Source organism: Oncorhynchus mykiss, chromosome 27, assembly GCF_013265735.2.
Source record: "Oncorhynchus mykiss isolate Arlee chromosome 27, USDA_OmykA_1.1, whole genome shotgun sequence".
Classification (NCBI taxonomy): Eukaryota; Metazoa; Chordata; class Actinopteri; order Salmoniformes; family Salmonidae; genus Oncorhynchus; species Oncorhynchus mykiss.
Window position 1 is genome coordinate 44,004,796 of NC_048591.1, and position 20,799 is coordinate 44,025,594.

The 20,799-nt window shown below is 46.3% G+C and overlaps 1 protein-coding gene across 8 annotated transcripts in view; it reads left to right on the plus strand.

Annotated features, from left to right (window-relative positions):
• Positions 1-20,799, plus strand: part of LOC110508084 (T-lymphoma invasion and metastasis-inducing protein 1) — a 196,460-nt gene that overhangs the window by 131,670 nt on the left and 43,991 nt on the right. For 6 of the 8 annotated variants that reach the window (XM_036965730.1, XM_036965732.1, XM_036965731.1 and 3 more), the window contains 4 exons: positions 759-840; positions 14,034-14,120; positions 17,312-17,524; positions 19,198-19,298. In XM_036965730.1, the coding sequence (XP_036821625.1) occupies positions 759-840; positions 14,034-14,120; positions 17,312-17,524; positions 19,198-19,298 (483 nt within the window). Of the gene's footprint in view, positions 1-758; positions 841-860; positions 1,991-12,026; positions 12,145-14,033; positions 14,121-17,311; positions 17,525-19,197; positions 19,299-20,799 lie in introns of those variants that run through there. The other 2 variants (XM_036965737.1, XM_036965738.1) reach the window with 2 other exon arrangements.

A 20,799-nucleotide genomic window follows, 5' to 3' on the forward strand; every position in this document is an offset into this window, starting at 1 on the left:
CTTCCCAGTGAGAGAGAGAGAGAGAGAGAGAGAGAGAGAGAGAGCGGTAACTCTCCGGACGCCCCCACAGACTCAGTATCTCTCCATACCCTTAATAAAGACATATAACATGCATCCTTATTAAGTGTATGCAAATGATTGAGATACACAAATGAATTCCGTTCTGTCTCTGACAGTATGGGAGCTATGGACACACTCATTTACATATGCATAAATTAGACTCCCTCCTCGTATTCCCTCCTGCTTCTATGTGTAACAAAACATTAATGTTTCTCCATCTCTCTCCTTCTCCATCTCTCTCCTTCTCCATCTCTCTCCTTCTCCATCTCTCTCCTTCTCCATCTCTCTCCTTCTCTCTCCTTCTCCATCTCTCTCCTTCTCTCTCCTTCTCCATCTCTCTCCTTCTCCTTCTCCTTCTCTCTCCTTCTCCATCTCTCTCCTTCTCCATCTCTCTCCTTCTCCTTCTCCTTCTCTCTCCTTCTCCATCTCTCTCCTTCTCCATCTCTCTCCTTCTCCATCTCTCTCCTTCTCCTTCTCTCTCCTTCTCCATCTCTCTCCTTCTCCTTCTCTCTCCTTCTCCATCTCTCTCCTTCTCCATCTCTCTCCTTCTCCATCTCTCTCCTTCTCCTTCTCTCTCCTTCTCCATCTCTTTCCTTATCTTGCCTTCTCTCTCCTTCTCTTGCCTCTCTCCATCCTCTCCATCTTTCTTTCCTTCTCTCTCTTCATCTCTCTCTCTCGTTCTCTTCTTCTCTCCACAGCTTTATAAAGAGATAGAGCTGGGCTCCAAAATAACCAAAGTCATCCAGTTCGACAGGGATGAGTCCTGTATGATTGGTTACGGTAAGGCTGAGTCCTGTATGATTGGTTACGGTAAGGATGAGTCCTGTATGATTGGTTACAGTAAAGATGAGTCCTGTATGATTGGTTACGGTAAGGATGAGTCCTGTATGATTGGTTACGGTAAGGATGAGTCCTGTATGATTGGTTACGGTAAGGATGAGTCCTGTATGATTGGTTACGGTAAGGATGAGTCCTGTATGATTGGTTACGGTAAGGATGAGTCCTGTATGATTGGTTACGGTAAGGATGAGTCCTGTATGATTGGCTACGGTAAGGATGAGTCCTGTATGATTAGTTACGGCAAGGATGAGTCCTGTATGATTGGCTACGGTAAGGATGAGTCCTGTATGATTGGTTACGGTAAGGATCAGTCCTGTATGATTGGTTACGGTAAGGATCAGTCCTGTATGATTGGTTACGGTAAGGATGAGTCCTATATGATTAGCTACGGTAAGGATGAGTCCTGTATGATTGGTTACGGTAAGGATCAGTCCTGTATGATTGGTTACGGTAAGGATCAGTCCTGTATGATTGGTTACGGTAAGGATGAGTCCTATATGATTAGCTACGGTAAGGATGATTCCTGGATGATTGGCTACGGTAAGGATGAGTCCAGTATGATCCTGTATGATTGGTTACGGTAAGGATGAGTCCTGTAGGATTGGTTACGGTAAGGATGAGTCCTGTAGGATTGGTTACGGTAAGGATGAGTCCTGTATGATTGGTTTCGGTAAGGATGAGTCCTGTATGATTGGTTACGGTAAGGATGAGTCCTGTAGGATTGGTTACGGTAAGGATGAGTCCTGTAGGATTGGTTACGGTAAGGATGAGTCCTGTATGATTGGTTTCGGTAAGGATGAGTCCTGTATGATTGGCGACGGTAAGGATGAGTCCTGTATGATTGGCTACGGTAAGGATGAGTCCTGTATGATTGGCTACGGTAAGGATGAGTCCTGTATGATTGGCTACGGTAAGGATGAGTCCTGTATGATTGGCTACGGTAAGGATGAGTCCTGTATGATTGGCTACGGTAAGGATGAGTCCTGTATGATTGGTTACGGTAAGGATGAGTCCTGTATGATTGGCTACGGTAAGGATCAGTCCTGTATGATTGGTTACAGTAAAGATGAGTCCTGTATGATTGGTTACGGTAAGGATGAGTCCTGTATGATTGGCTACGGTAAGGATCAGTCCTGTATGATTGGCTACGGTAAGGATGAGTCCTGTATGATTGGCTACGGTAAGGATGAGTCCTGTATGATTGGCTACGGTAAGGATGAGTCCTGTATGATTGGCTACGGTAAGGATCAGTCCTGTATGATTGGCTACGGTAAGGATCAGTCCTGTATGATTGGCTACGGTAAGGATCAGTCCTGTATGATTGGCTACGGTAAGGATCAGTCCTGTATGACTGGCTACGGTGCTTTATCCGGGTAGCCGGAGAGTAGAGCATTGCAGTAGTCTAACCTAGAAGTGACAAAAGCATGGATTAATTTTTCTGCATCATTTTTGGACAGAAAGTTTCTGATTTTTGCAATGTTACCTAGATGGAAAAAAAGCTGTCCTTGAAATGGTCTTGATATGTTCTTCAAAAGAGAGATCAGGGTCCAGAGTAACGCCGAGGTCCTTCACAGTTTTATATCCATGGTAGGGGTTGATTAATGGAACACCCAATACTGTCCATGGTAGGGGTTGATTAATGGAACACCCAATAAAGTCCATGGTAGGGGTTGATTAATGGAACACCCAATACTGTCCATGGTAGGGGTTAATTAATGGAACACCCAATACTGTCCATGGTAGGGGTTGATTAATGGAACACCCAATACTGTCCATGGTAGGGGTTAATTAATGGAACACCCAATACTGTCCATGGTAGGGGTTGATTAATGGAACACCCAATACTGTCCATGGTAGGGGTTGATTAATGGAACACCCAATACTGTCCATGGTAGGGGTTGATTAATGGAACACCCAATACTATCCATGGTAGGGGTTGATTAATGGAACACCCAATACTATCCATGGTAGGGGTTGATTAATGGAACACCCAATACTGTCCATGGTAGGGGTTAATTAATGGAACACCCAATACTGTCCATGGTAGGGGTTGATTAATGGAACACCCAATACTGTCCATGGTAGGGGTTGATTAATGGAACACCCAATACTGTCCATGGTAGGGGTTGATTAATGGAACACCCAATACTGTCCATGGTAGGGGTTGAATAATGGAACACCCAATACTGTCCATGGTAGGGGTTGATTAATGGAACACCCAATACTGTCCATGGTAGGGGTTAATTAATGGAACACCCAATACTGTCCATGGTAGGGGTTGATTAATGGAACACCCAATACTGTCCATGGTAGGGGTTAATTAATGGAACACCCAATACTGTCCATGGTAGGGGTTGATTAATGGAACACCCAATACTGTCCATGGTAGGGGTTGATTAATGGAACACCCAATACTGTCCATGGTAGGGGTTGATTAATGGAACACCCAATACTATCCATGGTAGGGGTTGATTAATGGAACACCCAATACTATCCATGGTAGGGGTTGATTAATGGAACACCCAATACTGTCCATGGTAGGGGTTAATTAATGGAACACCCAATACTGTCCATGGTAGGGGTTGTTTAATGGAACACCCAATACTGTCCATGGTAGGGGTTGATTAATGGAACACCCAATACTGTCCATGGTAGGGGTTGATTAATGGAACACCCAATACTGTCCATGGTAGGGGTTGATTAATGGAACACCCAATACTGTCCATGGTAGGGGTTGATTAATGGAACACCCAATACTGTCCATGGTAGGGGTTGATTAATGGAACACCCAATACTATCCATGGTAGGGGTTGATTAATGGAACACCCAATACTGTCCATGGTAGGGGTTGAATAATGGAACACCCAATACTGTCCATGGTAGGGGTTGATTAATGGAACACCCAATACTGTCCATGGTAGGGGTTGAATAATGGAACACCCAATACTGTCCATGGTAGGGGTTGAATAATGGAACACCCAATACTGTCCATGGTAGGGGTTGATTAATGGAACACCCAATACTGTCCATGGTAGGGGTTGATTAATGGAACACCCAATACTGTCCATGGTAGGGGTTGATTAATGGAACACCCAATACTGTCCATGGTAGGGGTTGAATAATGGAACACCCAATACTGTCCATGGTAGGGGTTGAATAATGGAACACCCAATACTGTCCATGGTAGGGAATGTAATAATACAAACATATATATAGAAAGAAAGGCAATCTTGAAATATAACTAATTGGAACACAAAAGCACTAATTCAACATGTTGGAGATAAATACACATCAGACAGAAGGCTCAGTATGTGTGGATGTGTTGAGATGGAAGGTGTGGTGTGTTTCCTGGTGTTTGGGAAAGTGGAGATAAATGCACAGCAGACAGAAGGCTCAGTATGTGTGGATGTGTTGAGATGGAAGGTGTGGTGTGTTTCCTGGTGTTTGGGAAAGTGGAGATAAATGCACACCAGACAGAAGGCTCAGTATGTGTGGATGTGTTGAGATGGAAGGTGTGGTGTGTTTCCTGGTGTTTGGGAAAGTGGAGATAAATGCACAGCAGACAGAAGGCTCAGTATGTGTGGATGTGTTGAGATGGAAGGTGTGGTGTGTTTCCTGGTGTTTGGGAAAGTGGAGATAAATGCACACCAGACAGAAGGCTCAGTATGTGTGGATGTGTTGAGATGGAAGGTGTGGTGTGTTTCCTGGTGTTTGGGAAAGTGGAGATAAATGCACAGCAGACAGAAGGCTCAGTATGTGTGGATGTGTTGAGATGGAAGGTGTGGTGTGTTTCCTGGTGTTTGGGAAAGTGGAGATAAATGCACAGCAGACAGAAGGCTCAGTATGTGTGGATGTGTTGAGATGGAAGGTGTGGTGTGTTTCCTGGTGCTTGGGAAAGTGGAGATAAATGCACACCAGACAGAAGGCTCAGTATGTGTGGATGTGTTGAGATGGAAGGTGTGGTGTGTTTCCTGGTGTTTGGGAAAGTGGAGATAAATACACAGCAGACAGAAGGCTCAGTATGTGTGGATGTGTTGAGATGGAAGGTGTGGTGTGTTTCCTGGTGCTTGGGAAAGTGGAGATAAATACACAGCAGACTGAAGGCTCAGTATGTGTGGATGTGTTGAGATGGAAGGTGTGGTGTGTTTCCTGGTGTTTGGGAAAGTGGAGATAAATGCACAGCAGACAGAAGGCTCAGTATGTGTGGATGTGTTGAGATGGAAGGTGTGGTGTGTTTCCTGGTGTTTGGGAAAGTGGAGATAAATACACACCAGACAGAAGGCTCAGTATGTGTGGATGTGTTGAGATGGAAGGTGTGGTGTGTTTCCTGGTGCTTGGGAAAGTGGAGATAAATGCACACCAGACAGAAGGCTCAGTATGTGTGGATGTGTTGAGATGGAAGGTGTGGTGTGTTTCCTGGTGTTTGGGAAAGTGGAGATAAATACACAGCAGACAGAAGGCTCAGTATGTGTGGATGTGTTGAGATGGAAGGTGTGGTGTGTTTCCTGGTGTTTGGGAAAGTGGAGATAAATGCACAGCAGACAGAAGGCTCAGTATGTGTGGATGTGTTGAGATGGAAGGTGTGGTGTGTTTCCTGGTGTTTGGGAAAGTGGAGATAAATACACAGCAGACAGAAGGCTCAGTATGTGTGGATGTGTTGAGATGGAAGGTGTGGTGTGTTTCCTGGTGTTTGGGAAAGTGGAGATAAATACACACCAGACAGAAGGCTCAGTATGTGTGGATGTGTTGAGATGGAAGGTGTGGTGTGTTTCCTGGTGTTTGGGAAAGTGGAGATAAATACACAGCAGACAGAAGGCTCAGTATGTGTGGATGTGTTGAGATGGAAGGTCTGGTGTGTTTCCTGGTGCTTGGGAAAGTGGAGATAAATACACACCAGACAGAAGGCTCAGTATGTGTGGATGTGTTGAGATGGAAGGTGTGGTGTGTTTCCTGGTGTTTGGGAAAGTGGAGATAAATACACAGCAGACAGAAGGCTCAGTATGTGTGGATGTGTTGAGATGGAAGGTGTGGTGTGTTTCCTGGTGTTTGGGAAAGTGGAGATAAATACACAGCAGACAGAAGGCTCAGTATGTGTGGATGTGTTGAGATGGAAGGTGTGGTGTGTTTCCTGGTGTTTGGGAAAGTGTGGCGTTAAGTGAGTGAGAAAGGAAATGGTTGCATATCCCAGAACCAATCTATGTCTGTGAGCAGGGGTTGGTGTTGGTGTTGTGCAGATGAGAGTTATACATTTTATAATGAATTATACATCTTATTTATTTATTTATTGTCCTATCATGGTGGAACGATCCACAACCCTATACCCTAGACACCCGCTAGAATGACCCAGATACTAAAGAGAAGTCCCTGCTGTTAGCTGTCTGTATGCTGCTGTTAGCTGTCTGTATGCTGCTGTTAGCTGTCTGTATGCTGCTGTTAGCTGTCTGTATGCTGCTGTTAGCTGTCTGTATGCTGCTGTTAGCTGTCTGTATGCTGCTGTTAGCTGCTGTTAGCTGTCTGTATGCTGCTGTTAGCTGTCTGTATGCTGCTGTTAGCTGTCTGTATGCTGCTGTTAGCTGTCTGTATGCTGCTGTTAGCTGCTGTTAGCTGCCTGTATGCTGCTGTTAGCTGTCTGTATGCTGCTGTTAGCTGCTGTTAGCTGCCAGTAGGCTGCTGTTAGCTGTCTGTATGCTGCTGTTAGCTGTCTGTATGCTGCTGTTAGCTGTCTGTATGCTGCCAGTATGCTGCTGTTAGTTGCTGTTAGCTGCCAGTAGGCTGCTGTTAGCTGTCTGTATGCTGCTGTTAGCTGCCTGTATGCTGCTGTTAGCTGTCTGTATACTACTGTTAGCTGCCTGTATGCTGCTGTTAGCTGTCTGTATGCTGATGTTAGCTGTCTGTATGCTGCTGTTAGCTGTCAGTATGCTGCTGTTAGCTGCCAGTATGCTGCTGTTAGTTGCTGTTAGCTGCCAGTAGGCTGCTGTTAGCTGTCTGTATGTTGCTGTTAGCTGTCAGTATGCTGCTGTTAGCTGTCTGTATGCTGCTGTTAGCTGTCTGTATGCTGCTGTTAGCTGTCAGTATGCTGCTGTTAGTTGCTGTTAGCTGCCAGTAGGCTGCTGTTAGCTGTCAGTATGCTGCTGTTAGCTGTCTGTATGCTGCTGTTAGTTGCTGTTAGCTGCCAGTAGGCTGCTGTTAGCTGCCAGTAGGCTGCTGTTAGCTGTCAGTATGCTGCTGTTAGCTGCCTGTATGCAGCCAAAATGCGGTCAGAGACCTTCTAAAGCAGTACAGCTGTCTTAACATACTGAGCCTGCCTGGCAGGGTTGGTCCTGCAGAGCCAGAGCCCCCTGATGGGAGAGCCTAATATACACGGAAATTCTCAACGCTGCTAATGAGAACCTTGACGACCTCGTACCTAGCCAGTGGGGTGCCCCCACCCAGGCAGTGGCAGTGCTGGCAACACTGGCAGCAGTAACCCATGGGGAGGGGGGGTCACACTCGGACATACAGAGAGGGGGCAAATTATTGTGGCCCTGGTGGCACAAAATAATCAAAAGGTCTGACTGCACAGAGATGCTTGGGGAATATGGGGCGACAGGTAGCCTAGTGGTTAGAGCGTTGGACTAGTTTAACTGAAAGGTTGCTGCATCGAATCCCCTGAGCTGACGAGGTAAAAATCTGCCGTTCTGCCCCTGAACAAGGCAGTTAACCCCACTGTTCCTAGGCCGTCATTGTAAATAAGGATTTGTTCTTTAACTGACTTAGTTAAATTAAGGTTAAATAATAATATGGTCACAACAGGTGAACATGTGTGGGTGTTTCAGGGGAAGGGGAGGGGGGGGGGGATCTGACCTCCATCATCTAGGACGTGACAATGGTTCATCAAATCCCCACATTTCTGCCCTTTTTATTTTGTAGCTCAGTCTTGCAGGCCGTCTCATAAAGCTGCAACTGTACACGCATTTGTAAATCAAGACCTTTCTTGAGTTGGGCTCTGAGATGGCGCAACTGTTGAGCATCTGGTTGTTTGTGGGGGGGAAAGGGGTTGAGTGTGTAGTGTGTGTGTGTGTATCCCACAACTGTTGAGCATCTGGTTGTATGTGGGGGGAAAGGGGTTGAGTGTGTAATGTGTGTGTGTGTGTGTGTGTGTGTGTGTGTGTGTGTGTGTGTGTGTGTGTGTGTGTATCCCACAACTGTTGCGAGGGAGTAAAATATGTTCGGGACAATATAGGATGAATCACAATAATTGTTTGCTAGACTGATGAGATGTAAAAATCCTTTACATAAACTGCCTAGATTACTGCAAATATGAATAATAATTATGGAGAAAAAAAAATGTTAATAGCAAAATATAATACTAATCGAGGTGAGGGCGAAATGCATCTGGCGGTTGATCTGCTTCTGTTCTGTGGGTGGCACTGTGCTGTTTTCAAAGGATGGGTCCCGGTCTCTCCGGGGCCATGGGATCCGGGGGGGGGGGGGTCGTCTGCCAGTCATTGGGATGACAACCCAACTCTGGATGAGGAAAGGTTTTAAGCGGGTGGAATAGTGAGGACCAATTGGTGGTTTACTTAGCAGCAATGCAAAAGTCATGGTACAGTTATATAGACACTCAATCATCACGCTACTTTTTAATGGTAAGTTTACAAACATATATTATGATAAATAAAATTGTGAGTTGTCTCATTATGGTAATTGGTGAAATAAGTATAGCCAGTTCTAATTGTAATGGCTTAGCAGATAATAAGAAAAGATTACCAGTATTTATCTGAATAAAAGAGAAGGAATGTAATATCTATTGTTTACAGGAATCTCAGTCAACAATTTTAGATGAAGTTTTGTGGAAAAAGGACTTTTGGGGGACAAATATATTTCTCCCATGGGCAAAGAAATTCAAAAGGGGTGATGAAATTAATAAACAGTTTGCACATCTTAATCTTTTAATTTTATTGGCCAGTCTTGAGATATGATTTTTTTCTTTGCACCTCTGCCTAGAAGGCCAGCATCCTAGAGTCGCCTCTTCACTGTTGACGTTGAGACTGATGTGTTGCAGGTAGTATTTAATGAAGCTGCCAGTTGAGGACTTGTGAGGCGTCTGTTTCTCAAACTAGACACTCTAATGTACTTGTCCTCTTGCTCAGTTGTGCACAGGGGACACCCACTCCTCTTTCTATTCTGGTTAGAGACGGTGTACGCTGTTCTGTGAAGGGAGGAGTGCACACACAGCTTTGTACGAGATCTAGAGTTTCTTGGCAATTTCTCGCATGGAATATCAATTAGACTTTATCCGACATAACATAGGTACAGCACATCCCCTTATTGTATGGGACACTTTTAAATGTGCCTTTGGAGGCCATGCAATTCAGTATTCATTTATATAACAAAAGCCATTTAGGTCAAAAGAGTCCATCTTAACAAAGGAACTTGAAGGACTAACAGAACAGACAGGTGGCATAAAAACTACCATCGAGGCACAGAATAAGTTAGAGGAAACACCAAATGAAACGGAGGAACTTATTCTAGAAAGATCCAGTGTAATATAGTATAAAAATAAAGCTGGATGGGATATGGGGGAAAATGCCCACAAATATATTTTTCAATCTTCAACATAGAAATGCAACAAATTTTTAGCAAATTTTTTTATCTTTAATTTACAATCTGAAGAAACGATGAGAATAGAAATGTTCAGTACTTTTCAAATAGAAATCCAAAATGGAGGGTGTTGAGAGATAGATGGGAGGGGTTGAATGGAGCTGAAGGGTGGGACTGGATGGTGTTGAGAGATAGATGGGAGGGGTTGAATGGAGCTGAAGGATGGGACTGGATGGTGTTGAGAGATAGACGGGAGGGGTTGAATGGAGCTGACGGGTGGGACTGGATGGTGTTGAGAGATAGACGGGAGGGGTTGAATGGAGCTGAAGGGTGGGACTGGATGGTGTTGAGAGATAGACGGGAGGGGTTGAATGGAGCTGACGGGTGGGACTAATAACAAGATAACCAATGTAAAACATACAGGAGTCTGTAAAATGCATATAGGTTCAGAAATGTTGTGAAATAACACAGTTACAAATCAATCAACTGGATGGACATCAGAAATAGAAGAAGGACTAAAAACAAACAAAATATAACTATTGTAAAATAGATTGTGTCTGTAAAATGTGTATAAGTATGGTACAGTTGAAGTCGGAAGTTTACATTTGCAAAATACATTCCTTAATTTCAGACATTTAATTAATAGTAAAAATTCCCTGTTTTAGGTCAGTTAGGATCACCACTTTATTTTAAGAATGTGAAATGTCAGAATAATAGTAGAGTGATTTATTTCTTTCAGCTTTTATTTCTTCTCATTCCTAGTGGGTCAGAAGTTTACATACACTCAATTAGTATTTGGTAGCATTGCCTTTTAAATTGTTTAACTTGGGTCAAACGTTTCGGGAAGCCTTCCACAAGCTTCCCACAATTAGTTGGGTGAATTCTGGCCCATTCCTCCTGACGAAGCTGGTGTAACTGAGTCAGGTTTGTAGGCCTCCTTGCCTTGCACACGCTATTTCAGTTCTGCCCACAAATCTTCTATGGGATTGAGGTCAGGGCTTTGTGATGGTCACTCCGATACCTTGACTTTGTTGTCCTTAAGCCATTTTGCCACAGCTTTGGAAGTATGCTTGGGGTCATTGTCCACTTGGAAGACCCATTTGTGACCAAGCTTTAACTTCCTGACTGATGTCTTGAGATGTTGCTTCAATATATCCACATACTTTTCTTTCCTCGTGATGTCATCTATTTTGTGAAGTGCTCCAGTACCTCCTGCAGCAAAGCACCTCCACAACATGATGCTGTCACCCCCGTGCTTCACGGTTGGGATGGTGTTCTTCGGCTTGCAAGCCTCCCCCTTTTTTCCTCCAAACATAACGATGGTCATTATGGCCAAATAGTTCTATTTTGGTTTCATCAGACCAGAGGACATTTCTCCAAAAAGTACGATCTTTGTCCCCATGTGCAGTTGCAAACCGTAGTCTGGCTTTTTTATTTCGGTTTTGTAGCAGTGTCTTCTTCCTTGCTGAGCGGCCTTTCAGGTTATGTCGATATAGGACTCGTTTTACTGTGGATATAGATACTTTTGTACCTGTTTCCTCCAGCATCTTCACAAGGTCCTTTGCTATTGTTCTGGGATTGATTTGCACTTTTCGCACCAAAGTACGTTCATCTCTAGGAGACAGAACGGGTCTCCTTCCTGAGAGGTATGACAGCTGCGTGGACCCATGGTGTTTATACTTGTGTACTATTGTTTGTACAGATGAACGTAGTACCTTCAGGTGTTTGGAAATTGCTCCCTAGGATGAACCAGACTTGTGGAGGTCCACAAGGTCTTGGCTGATTTCTTTAGATTTTCCCATGATGTCAAGCAAAGAGGCACTGAGTTTGAAGGTAGGCCTTGAAATACATCCACAGGTACACCTCCAATTGGCTCAAATTATGTCAATTAGCCTATCAGAAGCTTCTAAAGCCATAGCATAATTTTCTGTAATTTTCCAAGCTGTTTAAAGGCACAGGCAACTTAGTTAATGTAAACTTCTGACCCATTTGAATTGTGGTACAGTGAATTATAAGTGAAATAATCTGTAAACAATTGTTGGAAAAATGACTTGTGTCATGCACAAAGTAGATGTCCTAACCGACTTGCCAAAACTATAGTTTGTTAACAAGAAATTTGTGGAGTGGTTGAAAAACGAGTTTTAATGACTCCAATCTAAGTGTATGTAAACTAGTTTTAATGACTCCAACCTAAGTGTATGTAAACTAGTTTTAATGACTCAAACCTAAGTGTATGTAAACTAGTTTTAATGACTCAAACCTAAGTGTATGTAAACTTCCTACTTCAACTGTATGTATATAACATTCCATTGATTACTGTAGAAGCTGGAAGTAGAGGTCTATATATTTACTCCAAAAATGTATGGAGGATTGGAAATGATGCAGACAATTACATTGATGGAAGCAACAGTCTATCTGCAAAATATTAAAGCTGATCCACCCCCTAGAAAAAAAGGGATGGGTCCTGTTTGATTGGCTACGGTAAGGATGAGTCCTGTTTGATTGGCTACAGTAAGGATGAGTCCTGTTTGATTGGCTACGGTAAGGATTAGTTCTGTATGATTGGTGACGGTAAGGATGAGTCCTGTATGATTGGCTACGGTAAGGATGAGTCCTGTATGATTGGTTATGGTAAGGATGAGTCCTGTTTGATTGGTTACGGTAAGGATGAGTCCTGTATGATTGGCTACGGTAAGTAGGAGTCCTGTATGATTGGCTACGGTAAGGATGAGTCCTGTTTGATTGGCTACGGTAAGGATTAGTTCTGTATGATTGGTGACGGTAAGGATGAGTCCTGTATGATTGGCTACGGTAAGGATGAGTCCTGTATGATTGGCGACGGTAAGGATGAGTCCTGTATGATTGGCGACGGTAAGGATGAGTCCTGTATGATTGACTACGGTAAGTAGGAGTCCTGTATGATTGACTACGGTAAGGATGAGTCCTGTTTGATTGACTACGGTAAGGATGAGTTCTGTATGATTTGCTACGGTAAGGATGAGTCCTGTATGATTGGCTACGGTAAGGATGAGTTCTGTATGATTTGCTACGGTAAGGATGAGTCCTGTATGATTGACTACGGTAAGTAGGAGTCCTGTATGATTGGCTACGGTAAGGATGAGTCCTGTTTGATTGGCTACGGTAAGGATTAGTCCTGTATGATTGGTGACGGTAAGGATGAGTCCTGTATGATTGGCTACGGTAAGGATGAGTCCTGTATGATTGGCGACGGTAAGGATGAGTCCTGTATGATTGACTACGGTAAGTAGGAGTCCTGTATGATTGACTACGGTAAGGATGAGTCCTGTTTGATTGACTACGGTAAGGATGAGTTCTGTATGATTTGCTACGGTAAGGATGAGTCCTGTATGATTGGCTACGGTAAGGATGAGTTCTGTATGATTTGCTACGGTAAGGATGAGTCCTGTATGATTGACTACGGTAAGGATGAGTCCTGTATGATTGACTACGGTAAGTAGGAGTCCTGTATGATTGACTACGGTAAGGATGAGTCCTGTTTGATTGACTACGGTAAGGATGAGTCCTGTTTGATTGACTACGGTAAGGATGTGTTCTGTATGATTTGCTACGGTAAGGATGAGTCCTGTATGATTGACTACGGTAAGTAGGAGTCCTGTATGATTGACTACGGTAAGGATGAGTCCTGGATCCTATGAATCTCATTCTCACAATTTCATCATCTATTATAATTGCAATGCCAGTGTGTTCATCCCAAATGGATTTCTGTTATTTATATAGTGCTCTACTTTGGGCCCTGGTTAAAAGTAGTGCACTTCACTATAAAAGGAATAGGGTGGAATTTGGGACGCAACCTATTTCATACATGTCCACATTCACAGATCATTTAACATGCTAAGAATGCAGTTCTGATCGACTTCCCTTCCTATTACAATCATGTTGTAGTATACAGTGTCTAAATGTCCACCAGTGAGAGAATATTTTCACTAGCAGATGTGTTGTCATGTATTCTGTTATTCTAGTCACGTCTCAGATTACTTGTATTTGTTAGACTGATCCCTGTCGGTGATTTGGTGATGTGTGTTGAGTAATGAATTGATTCTCTCTCCTCTTATCCCCCTCTCCTTCCTCTTTCTCTTCTCATCCCCCTCCTCCGTCTCTCCTCTCCGCCCCCTCTCCTCTCCCTCCGTCTCTCCTCTCATCCCCCTCCTCCGTCTCTCCTCTCCCTCCGTCTCTCCTCTCCCTCCGCCCCCTCTCCTCTCCCTCCGTCTCTCCTCTCTGCCCTCTCTCCTCTCCCTTCGTCTCTCTCCTCTCCCTCCGTCTCTCCTCTCCCTCCGTCTCTCCTCTCCCTCCGCCCCCTCTCCTCTCCCTCCGTCTCTCCTCTCTGCCCCCTCTCCTCTCTCTCTCTCTTTCCCTCCTCTGTTTCTCCTCTCCCGCCCCCCTCTCCTCTCTGCCTCCTGTCCTCTCCCTCTCTCTTTCCCTCCTCCGTCTCTCCTCTCCCTCCGTCTCTCCTCTCCGCCCCCCTCTCCTCTCCCCCTATCTTTCCCCCCTCCATCTCTCCTCTCCTCCAGGGTTTTCCATCTCAGTGGTGGAGGAGGATTCAGTGCAGCAGCTCTACATTACCGATGTGAAGGCGGGAGGATTAGCCTTCGCTAAAGGTTCCTTACCACACACACCATCTATAGTGGGAAGATACCATATGATTAGAGATGGACCAGAACCAGACAGAAAGGGCAGGTAGTGGGAAGATGGACCAGAACCAGACAGAGAGGGCAGGTAGTGGGAAGATGGAACAGAACCAGACAGAGAGGGCAGGTAGTGGGAAGATGGACCAGAACCAGACAGAGAGGGCAGGTCGAGGGAAGATGGACCAGAATCAGACAGAGAGGGCAGGTCGAGGGAAGATGGACCAGAACCAGACAGAGAGGGCAGGTAGTGGGAAGATGGACCAGAACCAGACAGAGAGGGCAGGTAGTGGGAAGATGGACCAGAACCAGACAGAGAGGGCAGGTAGTGGGAAGATGGACCAGAACCAGACAGAGAGGGCAGGTAGTGGGAAGATGGACCAGAACCAGACAGAGAGGGCAGGTAGTGGGAAGATGGACCAGAACCAGACAGAGAGGGCAGGTCGAGGGAAGATGGACCAGAACCAGACAGAGAGGGCAGGTAGTGGGAAGATGGACCAGAACCAGACAGAGAGGCCAGGTCGAGGGAGGATGGACCAGAACCAGACAGAGAGGGCAGGTAGTGGGAAGATGGACCAGAACCAGACAGAGAGGCCAGGTAGTGGGAAGATGAACCAGAACCAGACAGAGAGGCCAGGTCGAGGGAGGATGGTCCAGAACCAGACAGAGAGGGCAGGTAGTGGGAAGATGGACCGGAACCAGACAGAGAGGGCAGGTAGTGGGAAGATGGACCAGAACCAGACAGAGAGGGCAGGTAGTGGGAAGATGGACCAGAACCAGACAGAGAGGCCAGGTCGAGGGAGGATGGACCAGAACCAGACAGAGAGGGCAGGTAGTGGGAAGATGGACCAGAACCAGACAGAGAGGCCAGGTCGAGGGAGGATGGACCAGAACCAGACAGAGAGGGCAGGTAGTGGGAAGATGGACCGGAACCAGACAGAGAGGGCAGGTAGTGGGAAGATGAACCAGAACCAGACAGAGAGGCCAGGTCGAGGGAGGATGGACCAGAACCAGACAGAGAGGGCAGGTAGTGGGAAGATGGACCGGAACCAGACAGAGAGGGCAGGTAGTGGGAAGATGGACCAGAACCAGACAGAGAGGGCAGGTCGAGGGAGGATGGACCAGAACCAGACAGAGAGGGCAGGTAGTGGGAAGATGGACCGGAACCAGACAGAGAGGGCAGGTAGTGGGAAGATGGACCAGAACCAGACAGAGAGGGCAGGTAGTGGGAAGATGGACCAGAACCAGACAGAGAGGGCAGGTAGTGGGAAGATGGACCAGAACCAGACAGAGAGGGCAGGTAGTGGGAAGATGGACCAGAACCAGACAGAGAGGGCAGGTAGTGGGAAGATGGACCAGAACCAGACAGAGAGGGCAGGTAGTGGGAAGATGGACCAGAACCAGACAGAGAGGGCAGGTAGTGGGAAGATGAACCAGAACCAGACAGAGAGGGCAGGTAGTGGGAAGATGAACCAGAACCAGACAGAGAGGGCAGGTAGTGGGAAGATGGACCAGAACCAGACAGAGAGGGCAGGTAGTGGGAAGATGGACCAGAACCAGACAGAGAGGGCAGGTAGTGGGAAGATGGACAAGAACCAGACAGAGAGGGCAGGTAGTGGGAAGATGAACCAGAACCAGACAGAGATGGCAGGTAGTGGGAAGATGAACCAGAACCAGACAGAGAGGGCAGGTAGTGGGAAGATGGACCAGAACCAGACAGAGAGGGCAGGTAGTGGGAAGATGGACCAGAACCAGACAGAGAGGGCAGGTAGTGGGAAGATGGACCAGAACCAGACAGAGAGGCCAGGTCGAGGGAAGATGGACCAGAACCAGACAGAGAGGGCAGGTAGTGGGAAGATGGACCAGAACCAGACAGAGAGGGCAGGTAGTGGGAAGATGAACCAGAACCAGACAGAGAGGGCAGGTAGTGGGAAGATGGACCAGAACCAGACAGAGAGGGCAGGTAGTGGGAAGATGGACCAGAACCAGACAGAGAGGGCAGGTCGAGGGAAGATGGACCAGAACCAGACAGAGAGGGCAGGTAGTGGGAAGATGAACCAGAACCAGACAGAGAGGGCAGGTAGTGGGAAGATGAACCAGAACCAGACAGAGAGGGCAGGTAGTGGGAAGATGGACCAGAACCAGACAGAGAGGGCAGGTAGTGGGAAGATGGACCAGAACCAGACAGAGAGGGCAGGTCGAGGGAAGATGGACCAGAACCAGACAGAGAGGGCAGGTCGAGGGAAGATGGACCAGAACCAGACAGAGAGGGCAGGTAGTGGGAAGATGAACCAGAACCAGACAGAGAGGGCAGGTAGTGGGAAGATGGACCAGAACCAGACAGAGAGGGCAGGTCGAGGGAAGATGGACCAGAACCAGACAGAGAGGGCAGGTCGAGGGAAGATGGACCAGAACCAGACAGAGAGGGCAGGTAGTGGGAAGATGAACCAGAACCAGACAGAGAGGGCAGGTAGTGGGAAGATGGACCAGAACCAGACAGAGAGGGCAGGTCGAGGGAAGATAACATATGATTGGTTTCATCATCAGCCATCTCAATACAAGCCACAAAAAGAGGGTGGCTGTACAATCAACGATTAAATAATTACTACAGCTGATGAGCCATTTATAAAACTGTGTGTGTGTGTGTGTGTGTGTGTGTGTGTGTGTGTGTTAGGGGAATGTTCTCTCCAGTGCTTATGTGAACGAGGTCAATATGGGAGTTGTGATTTTATTTTTTTAGAGATGAAATGCATATTAATGGCTGATTCGATTCAAGGTGCATGGGAACCAGAGAAAACAGCCCTCCGGTCAGTCTCAAGTCTTCTGATTAGAATAATAATCTGACGACCCACTGACAAGTGTCTTTGTCCCAAACGTACACCCCATTACTTATAGAGTACACAGGCATCATCTCCCTGACATGATGAGGATCTCTGTAGCATATAACCATAGGAGATCCGTACTGCAGATTAGAGGGGCCTTTCTCAGGTCACATAGAGAGGGAAATGGATCCCTCCTGGGGCTGAGAGAGAGAGAATCAACGACCTCATGGTGCCAGGAAAGAGTGAAGACCATATAAATATGATATTGTATAGTATAGACAGTGTGAGACCCCCATCCCCACCTCCACACACACACACTAATATACCATCTTGGCTCTTCAGGTCTGAATGCGGGGGATGAGATCTTGCAGCTGAATGGGAAAGACTCGTGCAGATTGAAGTTCGGGGACATGAAGGGGGCGTTTTCCCAGGCCTCTCTGTCCCTGACCGTCAACACTCTGCCCTCCACGGACCGACGACAAATCTGTTACCTGCCCCCCCGACGCTCTGACGCACAGGAAGTCCTCCACACAGACATCTTCTCTATGAACCAGGGTGAGTTACTGTAGTCCTCTATACTGACGTGAACCAGGGTGAGTTACAGTAGGCCTCTACACAGACATCTTCTCTATGAACCAGGGTGAGTTACAGTAGTCCTCTACACAGACATCTTCTCTATGAACCAGGGTTAGTTACAGTAGTCCTCTACACAGACATCTTCTCTATGAACCAGGGTGAGTTACAGTAGTCCTCTACACAGACATCTTCTCTATGAACCAGGGTGAGTTACAGTAGTCCTCTACACAGACATCTTCTCTATGAACCAGGGTGAGTTACAGTAGACCTCTATACTGACGTGAACCAGGGTGAGTTACAGTAGGCCTCTACACAGACATCTTCTCTATGAACCAGGGTGAGTTACAGTAGTCCTCTACACAGACATCTTCTCTATGAACCAGGGTGAGTTACAGTAGTCCTCTACACAGACATCTTCTCTATGAACCAGGGTGAGTTACAGTAGACCTCTATACTGACGTGAACCAGGGTGAGTTACAGTAGGCCTCTACACAGACATCTTCTCTATGAACCAGGGTGAGTTACAGTAGTCCTCTACACAGACATCTTCTCTATGAACCAGGGTGAGTTACAGTAGTCCTCTATACTGACGTGAACCAGGGTGAGTTACAGTAGGCCTCTACACAGACATCTTCTCTATGAACCAGGGTGAGTTACAGTAGTCCTCTACACAGACATCTTCTCTATGAACCAGGGTGAGTTACAGTAGTCCTCTACACAGACATCTTCTCTATGAACCAGGGTGAGTTACAGTAGACCTCTATACTGACTTGAACCAGGGTGAGTTACAGTAGTCCTCTATACTGACGTGAACCAGGGTGAGTTACAGTAGTCCTCTACACAGACATCTTCTCTATGAACCAGGGTGAGTTACAGTAGTCCTCTACACAGACATCTTCTCTATGAACCAGGGTGAGTTACAGTAGACCTCTATACTGACGTGAACCAGGGTGAGTTACAGTAGGCCTCTACACAGACATCTTCTCTATGAACCAGGGTGAGTTACAGTAGTCCTCTACACAGACATCTTCTCTATGAACCAGGGTGAGTTACAGTAGTCCTCTACACAGACATCTTCTCTATGAACCAGGGTGAGTTACAGTAGACCTCTATACTGACGTGAACCAGGGTGAGTTACAGTAGGCCTCTACACAGACATCTTCTCTATGAACCAGGGTGAGTTACAGTAGTCCTCTACACAGACATCTTCTCTATGAACCAGGGTGAGTTACAGTAGTCCTCTACACAGACATCTTCTCTATGAACCAGGGTGAGTTACAGTAGACCTCTATACTGACTCGTTCTCTCTGAGTTACAGTAGTCCTCTATACTGACATCTTCTCTGTGAACCAGGGTGAGTTACAGTAGACCTCTATACTGACGCGTTCTCTCTGAGTTACAGTAGTCCTCTATACTGACATCTTCTCTGTGAACTAGGGTGAGTTACAGTAGTCCTCTTTACTGACGTGAACCAGGATATGTAAGATCTGTATCCCAAATGGCTATTCCCTTTTCACAGCCTACACCTTATGTGGCCCGGGTCAAAAGTAGTGTACTGAATAGGGTGCCATTTGGGATGCTGGTGATTTATTATTATGCTAGCTGGACAGCGACCTCATCGTGGTCCTTCTGATGTGTTCTCTCTGCTCCAGAGGAGATTCTGGATGACGGGGTTGGTCTGACGCTGGAGAGTTCTGGAGACAGCCTGGACGACGACTCCGAGAGCTTCAGCGAGGCAGACCAATGCAGAAAGGTAGGAGTCTCGTATCTCTTCATTTCTTAATGTTTTTTTTACCCTTTTCTTTAAGCGGTGAAGTCTGAGATGTGGGATACAACAGACAGACGTTAAAGGTTACGACATGTTCCCTGAACATTTGTTCTAGAGGTGGTCTGTACTAGTGGTCTGTACTAGTGGTCTGTACTAGTGGTCTGTACTAGTGGTTCATCTCTGGGGATGTGAGTTGCTTTTGGGATAGAGGTGTCGATTTGTTATCAATCTCAATATGCAGCATATCTCAGTATCAGCAATATCCTGCTTTCAGGCTTTTATTCTGAGTGCTCCACTTGGGACACGCCCTTTTGTAGTATAGGCCTGGTTTCAGGCAGTCTGCTCTCTAGGCCTGGTTTCAGGCAGTCTGCTCTCTAGGCCTGGTTTCAGGCAGTCTGCTCTCTAGGCCTGGTTTCAGGCAGTCTGCTCTCTAGGCCTGGTTTCAGGCAGTCTGCTCTCTAGGCCTGGTTTCAGGCAGTCTGCTCTCTAGGCCTGGTTTCAGGCAGTCTGCTCTCTAGGTTTCAGGTAGTCTGCTCTCTAGGCCTGGTTTCAGGCAGTCTGCTCTCTAGGTTTCAGGCAGTCTGCTCTCTAGGCCTGGTTTCAGGCAGTCTGCTCTCTAGGTTTCAGGCAGTCTGCTCTCTAGGCCTGGTTTCAGGCAGTCTGCTCTCTAGGTTTCAGGCAGTTTGCTCTCTAGGCCTGGTTTCAGGCAGTCTGCTCTCTAGGTTTCAGGCCGTCTGTTCTCTTGGCTCTTTCAGGCCTGAGGTTCATTATATCTCCACCTGACACTAATGTCTGACACCTGCTGGAGTTCACACTTCCTTCCTCTCTTCCTCCTCCATTATTTACTATGTTCACTGCAGTTTTTCCTTTCTTACTCTCTGTCTCTCCTCTCTCTGTCTCTGTGTCCCTCTTTGCTCCCTCCTCTGTCTCTCTCTGTCTCTCTGTCTGTCTCTCTCTCTCTCTCTCTCTCTCTCTCTCCTCTCTCTTTGTCTCTCCCTCTCCTCTCTCTCTGTGTCTCTCTCTCTCATCTGTCTCTATCTCCCTCTCCTCTCTCTCTGTCTCTCTCTCATCTGTCTATGTGTCTCTCTCTCCCTCTCATCTGTCTCTGTCTCTCTGTCTCCTCTCTCTCTCCTCTCTCTCTCTCTCCTCTCTCTCTGTGTCTCTCCCTCTCCTCTCTCTCTGTGTCTCTCTCTCTCATCTGTCTCTCTCTCCCTCTCCTCTCTCTCTGTCTCTCTCTCATCTGTCTATGTGTCTCTCTCTCCCTCTCCTCTCTCTGTCTCTCTGTCTCCTCTCTCTCTCTCTCTCAATTCAATTCAATTCAATTCAATTCAAGGGCTCTATTGGCATGGGAAACATGTGTTAACATTGCCAAAGCAAGTGAGGTAGACAACATACAAAATGAATATATAAAGTGAAAAACAACAAAAATGAACAGTAAACATTACACATACAGAGGTTTCAAAACATTACAAATGTCATATTATAT